Raw genomic sequence first — 13,336 nt, 5'->3', positions numbered from 1 at the left:
GTCAATACTCCGGCAGGAAAAACAATCTATATCTCTTAAAACAGAACTGATACTAATCCAGGGAACAGGTTTGAAGGACACTGCGTCCCTTTGGCCTGACCTAGCGTTGACTTTTTCTCTGATGATAAATTAAACTAAAATCAAAAGTCAATATGAAAAGTCGGAGCAACAAATGTCGATTTAAAAGTTTTGAGATTTCTCAGTCCAACCTCAAGATGTTACGCAAAGAAATATGACACCTTTTCTCTATCAAAGAATTCAAGATGCATTCAAGACAGGTGTAGTAATCAGGATTAATGCAATTTCTACATTAAATTTTAGTTTTTTTTTTCCTGTTATATGATATAAATGTCAGAAACGTGCTTCGGGTCACAACATATCTCAATGTGTTTCAATAATTTGGATTACATGACAATTATAGCATGAAGAATAAATGATAATAAGTGATGGGTATTGATGCTTCCATAACAACTTGCTGTTTCTTGAGGCAGGTCAGATACAGTCAAACAAACACTTCATTTCTTGTTTCTCTTTGATTTAGGAACTTAAGAAAAACATCAAATTACAGCAAAGTCGTCATTCTGAACACATCTGGCCAGGGAGAACCTTTTCAAAAAGGTTCTTATAATACAGTATGCTGAAAGTGTCGCTGAAATTAAAAAGCTGGTGCCCCTCGGTTTTCTTTTGCACTAAACAAGTTTGTTTTAAAAATGCTCAGGCTCTGTTTAACAGATAGTTCTACTGCTCGTGCAGGAATAGATGGACAATAACAACAATGTTTCCCTCCAGAGTGTCTTGACTTATAGTATATTGTTCTCTGTGCGCAAGTGTGTGTGGTTTCATTACAAAAACAAACAACAGCACCCACTAGTGGCCCAACATGCTAACTACATTGTTTTCACTTGAAACGTTGTTGTGCTAGTGGGGTCTAAGTGTTAATTTTATTTACTAATTACTAGATTTACAAAGATGAAGTATCCATAAAGTCATGTATCCAAAAAACATGAAAGAATAAATTTGAATGGTTTTTTTTATATTCTGTTTTCATATCATTAATTTAGTCTTTAACATTTTACACGGAATCGAATAACTCTAATAAAAGTGTCACTTGATTTAACAAAAAAATGGTTTGTGATTAAGCAGATGAAATACATAGTCAATGCTTAAAATGTGGCATTCATTTATATGGATGTTTATTTCAAACAAACTTTTTGTGATTTGGGGAAAATATTTCATACTCAGTACAAAGACACTAATGAAATGAATACAAGTAATGCCAGCAGTGTGATTTAGTGTTTCTGTTACCGTAGTCTTTCAGTCATAGTTTAATCCAACGTGTGCACACAAACTCCTCACCTGTGGAGACAGCCCGTTCCCGATGGCGGGGTTCATGGGATTGCTCGGTCCTCCGGGGCCCACGAAGCTGTCCGAGTACCCCGAGAAGGAGTGGCGTCCGGAGGCGAGGCAGTAGGCAGAGCCACCATCCCCCTGTCCTCCACCTCCAGACGACTGGTGACCCGAGGAGGGGGGCAGAGGCTGGGGGCGGTGCACCGTGCTGGGGGGCTCCGATACTGCAGGACGAACAGGACGGAGGAAGTTTTGTCAATAAAACCATTTTTCTTCACACAGATGCTCGTACTGAACTTTCAACTTGAGACAAAGCAAAACTATATAAAACTTAAAATGTGTCAATATGAAGTACTAGAGTGAGAGTTTGGTATTACATCTGGTTGGTTATGTCATTAGTGGGTCAGCAGAAAATCAATCAACAGGATTCTTTTTGAAATCATACATTTAATGTATTTTGTGGATAATTAATGATTTTCTACATTTTCTTAAATTCATGTAAATTAATCGAGAGCATGACCAACAAATGAATTGATAAAAAAAACTATATTTGGAAAAACGTCTGAGTGTCCTCAAAAACCTGCCTGTTGAGTTGAAATTGTGGTAAAACATTTCAGAGACAATCGTTTGGCTTAACTCTTTATTCTGCGAATTTACTATATTTAGTCACTTCATTTCTTCACCATCATAGAATATTTATATTTACTGAAGACATAATAAAAAATTTGTGTTCATTGAGATAGGTGTAGCTTGGTTAAGAATTTTAGGATTCCATTTCAAAATAGAACATGACAAATGCTTTAAAATGCTAAAAGCCCTTTTGCTTTAAAATGTTTTTTAAAGCTTTTTTATGACTAATTACTTTAACTGAATATCTCTTACATGCTTTGAAATACCAAAAATAAAAAGTAAACTAAAGAAAAAGAAAAATTTATTGTAAACAAGTCATCGACATTTTACGATTTATTACTCGATAAAATGTATATCAATAAATGCATATTTTCAAGCAATGAATGGGTGTGATTTTGGGTAGTTTTACACTTTAGAACACATTTTATTGCATATAAATGGCCTATAAATGAAAGACAGAATTGAAGCACAGGTGTCAAACATAAGGCCCCGGGTTTTGGCCCAGGGTAACAAACACAACACTGAGACCCGAGCTGAGACATCAGTGATGCTGCCATGAAAGATAGCAACATCGGTGTTATCAAACTTGCCTCAAAGCCACGCTGTCAGGGTGAGTTTGTAAAAACGTGCATAATACAACAACCATAGGAGAATTTTTGTTGGGACATTTCACTGTATTTCGCACCAGACGGTATCATTAAAGTTGACCTAATGTTGTAGTACTTTTCAGTGGTAACTGTTTGGCTTTGCAAAAAAAAAATACAAATTTTCAAAAGTTATACTCTGTGCCACAGAAACTTGTAAGTTTACATTATAAGGTTATTATGGCACCATTTTACCGGTTCGGTCCACTCAAGATAAAATGGGGTTATATGTGGCTCCTGAAGTAAAATTTGTTTGACACCTGTGGATTTAAGGTAACAAGGAAAAGTTCTTCCTGTGTTTGAATCTCCTGATATATATACCCTGAAGCGTCTCTTTCATTTATTTTCATTTATTTGGACGGGACAGTGCATATCAATAAACAAGCCATCTCTTCATGAGGTTACTAACTGTAAATATGCCGGATTTAGCACAATGCTAATTTCAATCCGTTTGGTTGAAATTCATCCCATGTTATTGTGGTACGATGTCAATCGCCTAATAAGTTGGAATACTGCCACCATCCACACAAAAGATTTATTTTTAATATGGGTATATAATATATAAAATAAAGGTATATTCTATTAGTAAGAAAAAAACAAAGTGGCACATACAAATAAAAAAAATAAAAAAACTATCTAAGCTGGAGCATCGATGTTCATCACATGAACTTGCCCCTACCTTGCGCTATGGAAGAGGGGGGGTAGGTGCTGTCAGAGAGCTGGTAGGGTGGGATGCTGGACATGGCTGAAGGTGGGAATCCCCCTGGTATCAGGTGATTGAACGCCATCAGCTGATTGGCTCCAGCTTGTTTCCTCCACCTCGCTCTCCTGTTACTGAACCACACCTGGAAAACCAAACAAAAGTGATCAGAAGTGTGTGTGCCATGAGCATCTCATTGGAGTACAGCAGTTTGAGAGCGAGAGAGAGAGAGAGAGAGCGAGAGCGTGTGTGTGTGTGTGTGTGTGTGTGTGTGTGTGTGTGTGTGTGTGTGTGTGTGTGTGTGTGTGTGTGTGTGTGTGTGTGTGTGTGTGTGTGTGTGTGTGTGTGTGTGTGTGTGTGTGTGTGTGTGTGTGTGTGTGTGTGTGTCTCATGGCTGGCTGGCTGCACTGTGACATGCTGAGTCCATATGGACGGTGCTCATGCTGAGCCTGTTTACACTTCCCAGATGGAGCCTGTGGAGGAGAATTTACTGGATTCCAAATCACAATGGGAAAAGTCTGGATTGGGCCCCTGGGAGCAGGAGAGGACGAGATGTGCATGCTCAGATACGGACATGTTGCCTTTAAAGGTGCAATGCGTACCATTTCAACAGTCCCACATTTGGCCTTGGGGTGGCAGTGATGAGTTACTGTGGCGGTTAGTCTATCGTCCTTCTAACTGAGGGTCTGTTTGTACAAAGGAGCTACGGAAAACGCAACTTTTGAAAACGGCTTCCAAAGTCAAACTTTTGGAAAATGCCACGTCTCCATGGAAACCAGAGGAAATACAACTTTTCTGAAACGCTGCTACTGCCCATGTGCACCACGGTCGTAGTAAATAGTTCTGCCGAAAGAGCAAGTACATGGACAATAACAACAACTCCAGAGTGTCATGACGCCCAGTCCATATTCTCCTGGGACTTAGTAGTTTTATAATTGAGAATCACAATCGCATGCTAACCTACATCAAATTCCGCATGTCTGCTGTTTCAATAGAAACAGAAATTATGTTCAAAGCCTTGCTGCGTGAAGGCTAAACTTTTCAGAAACAAAAAATGACGCGTTTTAACGTCACAACCTTTTGCTGGTTCTTTCATTGGCCTGTGGCCTCCCCCCGCCATGTGGTTAAGAGCGGTATTACAAGTTAGGACACTTGCTGATGATGTCAGTCGATAAATGGATTGAAGTTTTTCTGCTGATATCTTGACTGTTTTTTCACCTTCTGTTCACTATCTTAGGTTCTATTTAAATATCAAGTAAAATTACAACATATTATATCGCAAAATTCTGTGAGGGTGTGAGGGGAGGTGATTTGGTGTGTGTTGGGTTGTTTTCATGACGCGTCTCTGTACCTGCACCCGAGCCTCGGTGAGCTTGGCCCTCTGAGCGAGCTCCTCCCTGGTGTAGATGTCGGGATAGTGTGTCCTCTCGAAAGCCCTCTCCAGCTCCTCCAGCTGCTCTGCGGTGAAGGTGGTCCGGCTGCGGCGCTGCTTCCTCTTCAGCGGCAGGTCGGGCTCAGACTCCACGTCCGAACCCTCGTCTGAGTGGCTCGCTGTTCATATGAAATAGAAAAAAAAACAAAAAAAAAACAGGTTGAGTTTTTTTTTCCTTCGGTTTAAAATGATCCATGTTTGGATTCCCCAACAACTGAATTCACTGAGGAACTACTTGGCTTTTTACTCACTTTTGTGACACACACACGCACACACACACACACACACACACACACACACACACACACACACACAATCAACCAAACAGAGCTCCATTCAGAAGGAATATTCCAAGCTGTAGGAATAATCCCATCGGACATGATTCCCCAGGCACCACGGGGGGCTGGAGGACTAAAAGCTTCACAAAGGGCTAATTTGGATCCAGGGCTTATTTGCTGAGCGTGTGTGTGTGTGTGTGTGTGTGTGTGTGTGTGTGTGTGTGTGTGTGTGTGTGTGCGTGTGTGTGCGTGTGTGTGTGTGTGTGGATTGTCGTCTCTACGCCCAGGGGCAGTTGGCTCGATGAAGGACAAACGGCTTCTCAAGCCAGGTGAACGCTGCTTTACGATCTGAAGGGACTTTTCAGGGGAGCAGTGCTGAAACATTGATCTCCTTGCGTCCAATTCTGTAACAAGGGAGCTGTTTTCAGTGTCTCTGACCACCGCGTCGTGTAAACGGACGACCAAAATACTATGAAAGTTTTCAACGTGAAAACCTTGTGGTGTAAACGGGTCCTCCGTCAACGTAAAGATCCTCTCACTGCTTCATAGCAAACTGTCGATCACGTTGATGCTGACTGAGGCCTTGAATTTAAAACCTGTCGCTCTTGCCTCCCACTTGTTATTTAGCGAGACCTTCACGCTGACTAAACCTTGGTGATATTCCACGCCCTGACAGCTTTTGTGTTTTTTTTTTTCCACTCTTCAGCCTTTCAGGTTAGTATTAATACCATTGTGAGCAATATTTTACATAAGCCAGCAGATTGGTTTTTCCAACTTCAAACACCCCACTGGCTCCCTTCGAGGTTCACCAAGGCCAATGAGCCCACTTTTTGTGCCACACTTAATTAATTCCCCCTCAGCACCAGGGAAGTTTTGTGTGCAACACTGTATTAGTTCCCCCCTCAGAAGCAACAATAAAATACAAGAGAATCCAAATAGCTCAGGGCCCCTCATGTGAAACTGATCCTCTCCCCCCCCCTTTGGCCAGTTCTCCTCCTCACAACACCAATAGCAGTGGGAGTCAACTTAACATGCATTAGGAGCAAATTGGTAAAGAAACATTCAAGCATGAGGGAGCCAATAAGTAAAATATTTTCAAAGGGGGCGCGAGAGAAATGAAGACATTGCCTTAATCCTCAGCTGAATATCTTTGCAATTTTGGGGGGATTGGTAATTCTACGTCAGCTTTCGATGAGCATTTTGAGAAAGGACGCAGGGAAAAGACTAGACAATTCCTTTAAGATGTCGGTTTTATTAGCTGTTCGTGGCACCAGTTCTTGAAAAAAAAAAACCTTGAGATTAGTGTCACATCATGGACGTGGAGGCGAGACGTCACCCTATCAATGCTGTGGAAGGAATTCGGGGCGTGGAGTGCAGGGCTTTGGAGTTTTTGGATGGGACGGCTGAAAAACAAGAGACGAGGCCTTTTTTTTTTTTTTGCGGCCTCCCCCACCAGTTCCTGCCACAGAGGAGGGCTGCGAGGAATGCCCTCCCCAGCCGTCCCCTCACCCAACCCTTGCATGCAACGTTCCTCAGCATTTCACAGGGATTTGGGCCTTGGGAAAGCCTAGGCGACCTGGGAAAATCCTTAATCACTTTGGAATTACCTATCGGTTATGAGCGCTACCAGGGTTTCCAGAGGTTTACTTAAATAGCGACAACGTGGCACCTCTTTAGTCTGGGGAGTCTGAAGTCTCAAGCTGGTCTCAAGTTAGTTGCACTTGTCTTTGTCAGATTGTCGCATTCGTCGATCTCCAGATGAAACTTAAAAGGACGGATTGAAGTTGAAGCGATATCTGGAGAGCAGCCCTGATCATGATACTGAGACAGAAATGTTGCACTAGTTCACTTCAAGAGACGGCTTGAAATTCCAAATTTGCCCAATAAAGCTTGTACTTTTTACCCTTTTGGCACACCAGTACTTCTTAAACAAGCACCACCTTCTCCTCCCTCTCCTCACCCACGCTTGTTCCCCCTCCTCGTCACCCTCCTTTTGTCCCCCGTCTCCCCATCTCGCTCTCTCTCTCCCTCTCTCTCTCTCTCTCCCTCTCTCCCTCCATGACTCTTGGGGGCTCTTTGTTGCTTCCACAGAGCTGAGGTCTTTGCCGGCGATTTCCACGCTCCATCTGTGGAATCCGTCATGGCTCCCTCAGCCCTTCACAGTGGAGGCCTGTCACCTGCCCCACGGGGGAGCTTGGGAGGGGTTGGGGAAGGGTGGAGGGGGGGACAAAAAAGGATCCGAAGAGGGCTTGGGGGGGGATGGGAGAGGGGGTACATGGGGGGCATAGCTCAGGGGCATTCTACCCCCACCCCTCTGTTAAAAAAAAAAAAAAAAAACAACACTCCCCTTCCCCTTCTTCCAGAGGGAACTGTAAGAGCACCTGAGGGGCCGGAGAGGGAAGTGGGGGCAATGGAGGCTGTTGTTGTGGTTGTAAATGTACCCATGGGGATAGTGTGTCTGGGCATCTGTGTTGGCTCATAGTTGTTGGGGGCAAAGGAACATCCACAGTCTGAGGGGCTTCTCTTCAAGTGAGTGGACACTAGTTGAAAGGAGGGAAAGGAATGTCTCCTCCTCATTGACTGTCAGTGATTTCCTCCAATTTTCTTCCAGCTTCTCTAAGATAATTCTCATCCTTGCTCCACTGCCCAACACATTTAGAAATAGTCTGTCAGATCCGGTGGTTTTGAAAATGATTGTGAGTCTTCCAGAAGTTGGAAACAGAACAATATAGAAATATGCTTTGATTAACTCAAATTAAAATGGTAAGATATTGATATTAATTTTTTCGTATTTAACTATAACAGAGGTGTTGCTGGTTTGTAGCTTTGAAGCTCTTCTATGCATTGGGCCTAAATGCAAATGTTTATATTTTATAATATACTATTTAAAATGCCTTTGAATTAATTTGTTTCACCCTTGGCTGTTGTTAAAAGCTATTTCAACACTTTAATGTGAGTATAACGAGAAACCAATTAATTTCATTGTATAAAAACAAATATATTTGAAAGTGTGAAACTCTTCACAAAAAAAAGAGAGAGAGAAAGTAAATCACAATTCATAGTGTGAAAAAGTCATGAAATCAATCATTTCAACTAGTTTTCATAAATAAACGGTCCTCGTTGGCATAAAATGTTATTTAGTTTAACAGAATCAAAAGCACGTGGGAATTACCATATATGCCATAAAGGTTACCAAATAAACCCTATTGAATACTGACTTTCATCAGGCTCTGCTACACTGATTCTTTTCAGGATAATCACAGTTATGTTATCACTGACCAAAAAAAGCACATCGAGTCAAGATAGAAAATAAAAAAGCAAAACAGTTTACATAATGTAAAGACATTTATAGATTATAACAAAGGGTGTAGGTGTGCATGATCTATGGAATTTTAAAGGGTTAAAAATATCTGGCGGAGCAAACACTGTGTAAACCCAATCGGTGAGCAGAGGTCATCTCTAAAAACATGTTTAACAGCTTTGAGGACTAAAAAAGCTGAGAAGAACCCCGACTCCTCGCTCTTTTCTGACTCTAACTGACTCCTATGCTATTTTGTAAAATCACTAATACCACTGGAATCCAGAACCTTTCCAGAACTCAACATATGAAGGCAAGAACACTTCTTAGCATTTTCATTTCTAATTTACTAAGATCATATACAAAGTTTGCAGAAATGCATATTAATGCAAGTTATCACCACAAGTCTACAAACAGGAGTTTGAAAAGAGCCTGTGCAATAGGTCTGTTGGAAACTGTATCACCCCCCTTACCCCTTTGCCTGCTTTGGAGTGCATTGGAAAGGAGCGCTGAGCCTCCAGCACGAAGCCTAAAATCTGAGATCATTCATCTGGACGTGTTAGAAGTCATCAAACAGATAATAGATTTTAGTTTGACAAAGAAAAGGAAGAAAATAAAGAGTAGTATGACAGATGATTTATCTTAAAGTCAAAACTGTGGTGAAAAAATACAACAGAAGACATTTGGAACCGATTTCAAGGCCTAAAGGGTAAAAGAAATCTGAAAAAAATAAAAATCTAAAAGAAAATCTGAAAAAAATGAATCTAAAAGAAAATCTCCAAATAAAAGTCCTGGTGGGCCAAGTTAGGAAAAGCTTCTCACTACAATAACAGCAACTTCTCTGCCAAAGACAGAACAGATTCAAACCTTTTCGAATACATTGCCTATTGTAAATTATTCTATTCATATAAACTCCTTCAAGTATTTTATTCTATCTGACAGTGTGTTATTTAGCATGTCTGTAAGACAGACTCCTCAGTGCATCCCATTGGTAGATCAAATAGTATAATGTTACGCTCATTTTTATACACACAAAGCTTTAGTACAGAACTGGACACTATAAGACCCTGGGGACAGATGTGGTTATCTGATAATCCTGAATAAAATTACATTTTTGTTATCATTGGCTTTATCACATCTAAAATGGTCAATTTTGTTTTACTTATTGGTCAATATTACATTATTGTTTGGGTCGAGCACCTTTGCTCACAGAGCTAGTAATTATTACCTCATAAATGGCTGTTTTACAGTGAGAAAAAATATGAAAACACAGTATTAAATTATTTATGTATTTATTTATTGAACTTGAAAATGTAGGAAAATCTAATCGTGATTTCCATACAGAGACTGGGGAAGAAAAGAAGGTCGCAGAGCAACAGCAGCTCAGAAAAAAAGAAATCCTGCTTTTTATCAAGACAAAATTTCTTATTGAGCAAAACTCAAGTCAACTAATGTCTCGGGCCTCATAGTGCCAATCTTTCATGTGGCCCTTTGGGAAAATGAGTTGTCCACCGCTGCTTTAGTAGATCAAGCTCAATTAAGTTAGAGTAAATATTTGACACAGAGTTCCACCTATTTTGAGATTAAATTGTCTTTCCTGCTCTGGCAGAGGAGAGATTTAGATCACGGACCTTGTTTCCTTTCTGAGTCTGATAGTGTTCACATCAGCCAGGTTGGAAGGAGTTTCTTTCAAGTGAGATTCACATATATAAGAAGTGACATGGGCACTGATGTTCAAAGATGCAGTGGGGAAAGGATATTTTGAAAGGCTGCCGATACAATCTCAAGTAGTTCAAGACTTGTGGAACTAACTCAGAGAAAGAGAGAAACTAGAAATACTGTGTGGGTAAGTAAACACACCATTTTGAATTTAAAATGTAATATTTGGGTTTACAATTTGAGTGAATAAATTCCAGAAAACTTATTGATTTACTTTTTACAACTTTTGTAACACTTTAGGACACTTTAAAATTTTTTTTTTTTTTTATATAATTGCTGCCTGCAAATGTGTTGGATAGATTTAAGCACTTTCCATAAAACGTTAAAAGATAATGTCGTGTTCAATAACGGTGGCAGGAGCTGAGGAGTCATGGAACGCGGGGTAACTCTAAATTGCTGAGTCGTGTCGAGATCAAGGGCAGCCGCACAATCATCCCATGCACACACACACACACACACACACACACACACACACACACACACACACACACACACACACACACACACACACACACACACACACACACACACACACCCACACACACAGTGCTGGACTTCCCCCTCGTATTCGCCGACTTTTAGGCTTTGCTAATCGAGCTTGTCAGCCCCGAGGCGTCCTTGCTTCAGCGTCCATTAATACTCTCCCCACTCACGTGGCGTCGAAATGGACGAGCTCCAAAACACCCTCCACGCTTTGTCGAGATAAAAACACTAACTCGGCGTGGGTGCAGAGCGGTCCTACCTCTCCGAGACAAAGAGGAAGAGGAGGAACGTTTAGATGGAGAGATGACAGCGAGACCTTTCTCTCCTGCTCCCCGGACCTTTTCCAACCTCGTAAAACCTGTGGTTTCTGAGTGCCTCATTCGCCGTCATCGCCTCGCTATCCCCGAGATCTGATCCTATCGCCGTGGCACTGTCGAGCAGCCTCGGCCAATCAAATTATCCACTCTGAGCACCGGTATCACTCCCCGCCTGTAGACATATGCTATATCTTAAAAAAGCTGTATTTATAACCCCTGTAAACACTTGACTTCTTTCTACTCGCTCTACTTTCACTCCCACGTCAGATTCAAGGAGCAGAGGTGATATAAGGGGGGGGTTGCAGATGTGGTCCTGGCTCATGTCACTTTATCGAAATATGAGAAAACGTGAGCCTTAAAAGGGTAAAATTACCCGAGCGGGAGCGGGGATGAAGAAAAAAAAAAGAGAGAGACCTCTGCGAGCTCGTCCGGGAGCCGGGTGAGAGCATTAAATAGGAGAGGTGGAGGGGGAGGTGGAAGGGGTTAAAGAGAAGAGAAAAGAAAACTGTTTAATTTAACCAAACTGAAGCCCCCCGAGAGGCACATGGGGCGAAAGGGAACTCCGGGCCAAAACAACCCTCCCCAGAGCCAAGAAAGCCCCAAAATGGCTCCCACTGCGCAACGCCATCCCAGGGAAGAAGAAGAAGAAGAAGAAGAAGAGGAGGAGGAAGAAGAGGAAGAAAACAGCCTGAAACAGCCTTTTCTGGAAGGGTGTCTGAGAGGAGGAGGTGGGAACCACAGCAGTGGAGACGGGGACACAAAAGGCCTGAAAGTGTCCGCTGAGACATGTGGCACTGCACTTTATTTCATGAGAGACGGCGAATAAAACGAGCGAATGGCGTGGATTTCGTGGGGAGTTTTTTTTTTTTTTTGGGGTGGGGGGTTTGTTGAATCGAGTGACCATATGTGGGATTGTTTACGCCCCTTTCTTCGAACATCCCTGTAACTCTTCTGGGGCTTTTGGTTAATAGCGAGGGTAAATCGAGCTCTCTGTGACACATCCACCCTCCCTTTCCCCCTCTATCAATTCTCTCCACCTACCCCTCTCCAAAAAAAAAACAAAAACACACACACTCACAAAACAAAAGGCAGAGGAGACAAACGCAGCATTTATTTGGGCGGAGTCGACCGTGCTGCTCCCATTCAGGAGCCGAGGGACTAAGTGACTGGCCGACTGCATTAAACAGTACATAGAAGTCAAGGCGGGCAGATGCTGGGCCGGATAATGGCTTTACTGACAGCTTATGGACCCATCTGCGACTCTAAGAGAAAGGTGGGGAGTGCATGTGTGTGGGAGATGAGGGGAAGGGAGGGAGGGAGGGAGGGAGGGAGGGAGGGAGGGAGGGAGGGAGGGAGGGAGGGAAGGGTGGAGGCCGAACTCACTTGACTGGCTTAAAAAAAAAAAAAAAAGAAGAAGAGCTGTGACCTTCACAGCTGGCCTGTAAATGAGAGAGGTGAGCAGGCGTTGGTCGGGAGATACAAAAATAAAAGTCATCAGTCTCACTCTTGTTAAACGTCGACGCGTCGGTCATGAAAGACTGATGGGAGCCGGGCCTCAGGAGGTCGTTACCTGTCATCGGTGGCTAAATGTGTTGCTAACCCCGTTTCCTGTGTCGCACCGGGGGGGGAGCGACCCCGAGTAAACCCTGCAGCTTATCTCTTTGACTTTGAAAAATGACCCCCCCCCCCCCCAGCCACCGTCAGGGGAGAACTTGTCGGAAACCCAGCAAGGTGTGTTAGCGGGTCTTTTAGTTTTTTTTCATTTTGTTTTGTTCTGACGTGAAGTAAGTTTGACAGCTTCATCTTCACACACCGCCCCTGCTGACGACAGCCACTATTAGCCTATGATGTATTTAGAAAACTAATATCTTCAATCAGCCAGGTTACAAATTCAAAATTCCAGACTATAACAGTGTATTCAGTTTACGTCTGTGAAGGTCGATCTAGGTTTTCATGCTTTTTGCCTCGTGTCTCTGATGGTAAATATTTCCAGGGAAACTTTTGGTTTGGCAGGGAATAACTGTTTGAACAAGGAAGCCGCTGTAATCAGCTTCCACAAAGTGGCGCATTCATTCAGACAGACTCTAACTATTGATTATTTTCATCAGGGATTCATTTTTCAGGCCGCTTATGCTGTAGGGACTAATAAACCCAGTTCCACAAATATGCGAGCATCTTTGCACGTGTACTTCCTTCCAACGGAAGTTGTTTAATGGAGTTTCCATTAGATGCATGAAATTAGGTTAACATGGCCTCAACAGATGCAAAAACAGAAATAGATTGGGGGGAAAACTTTTACATGGTGTAAGGAAAATGGTGGCTGACATATTTAGAACTTCGCAAACGTTTCTTGTTCGCAAACTTTAAACTCATAAACGGATAAACTAAAGGGTCAAAGTGGTGTGAGTACAGTATATAGGTTAAATAGTATGAAAATGTTCAAATCAAGCAAACGCCATTTAATAAGATTATATTCTGAAAAACACTC

The 13,336-nt window shown here is 42.2% G+C and overlaps 1 protein-coding gene across 3 annotated transcripts in view; it reads right to left on the bottom strand.

The window, feature by feature from the left end:
- The window catches only part of pax3b (paired box 3b), a 33,808-nt gene that overhangs the window by 9,671 nt on the left and 10,801 nt on the right, over positions 1-13,336 (bottom strand). For all 3 annotated transcript variants that reach the window (XM_080460464.1, XM_080460463.1, XM_080460465.1), the window contains exons 5-7: positions 4,673-4,872; positions 3,301-3,466; positions 1,357-1,571 (exon numbers count right to left, since the gene is read on the bottom strand). In XM_080460464.1, the coding sequence (XP_080316590.1) occupies positions 1,357-1,571; positions 3,301-3,466; positions 4,673-4,872 (581 nt within the window). The remainder of the gene's footprint in view (positions 1-1,356; positions 1,572-3,300; positions 3,467-4,672; positions 4,873-13,336) is intronic.

Source organism: Lipophrys pholis (genome assembly GCF_963383615.2).
Source record: "Lipophrys pholis genome assembly, chromosome: 3".
Lineage (NCBI taxonomy): Eukaryota > Metazoa > Chordata > Actinopteri > Blenniiformes > Blenniidae > Lipophrys > Lipophrys pholis.
This window is presented reverse-complemented; position numbering and strand designations above follow the sequence as displayed.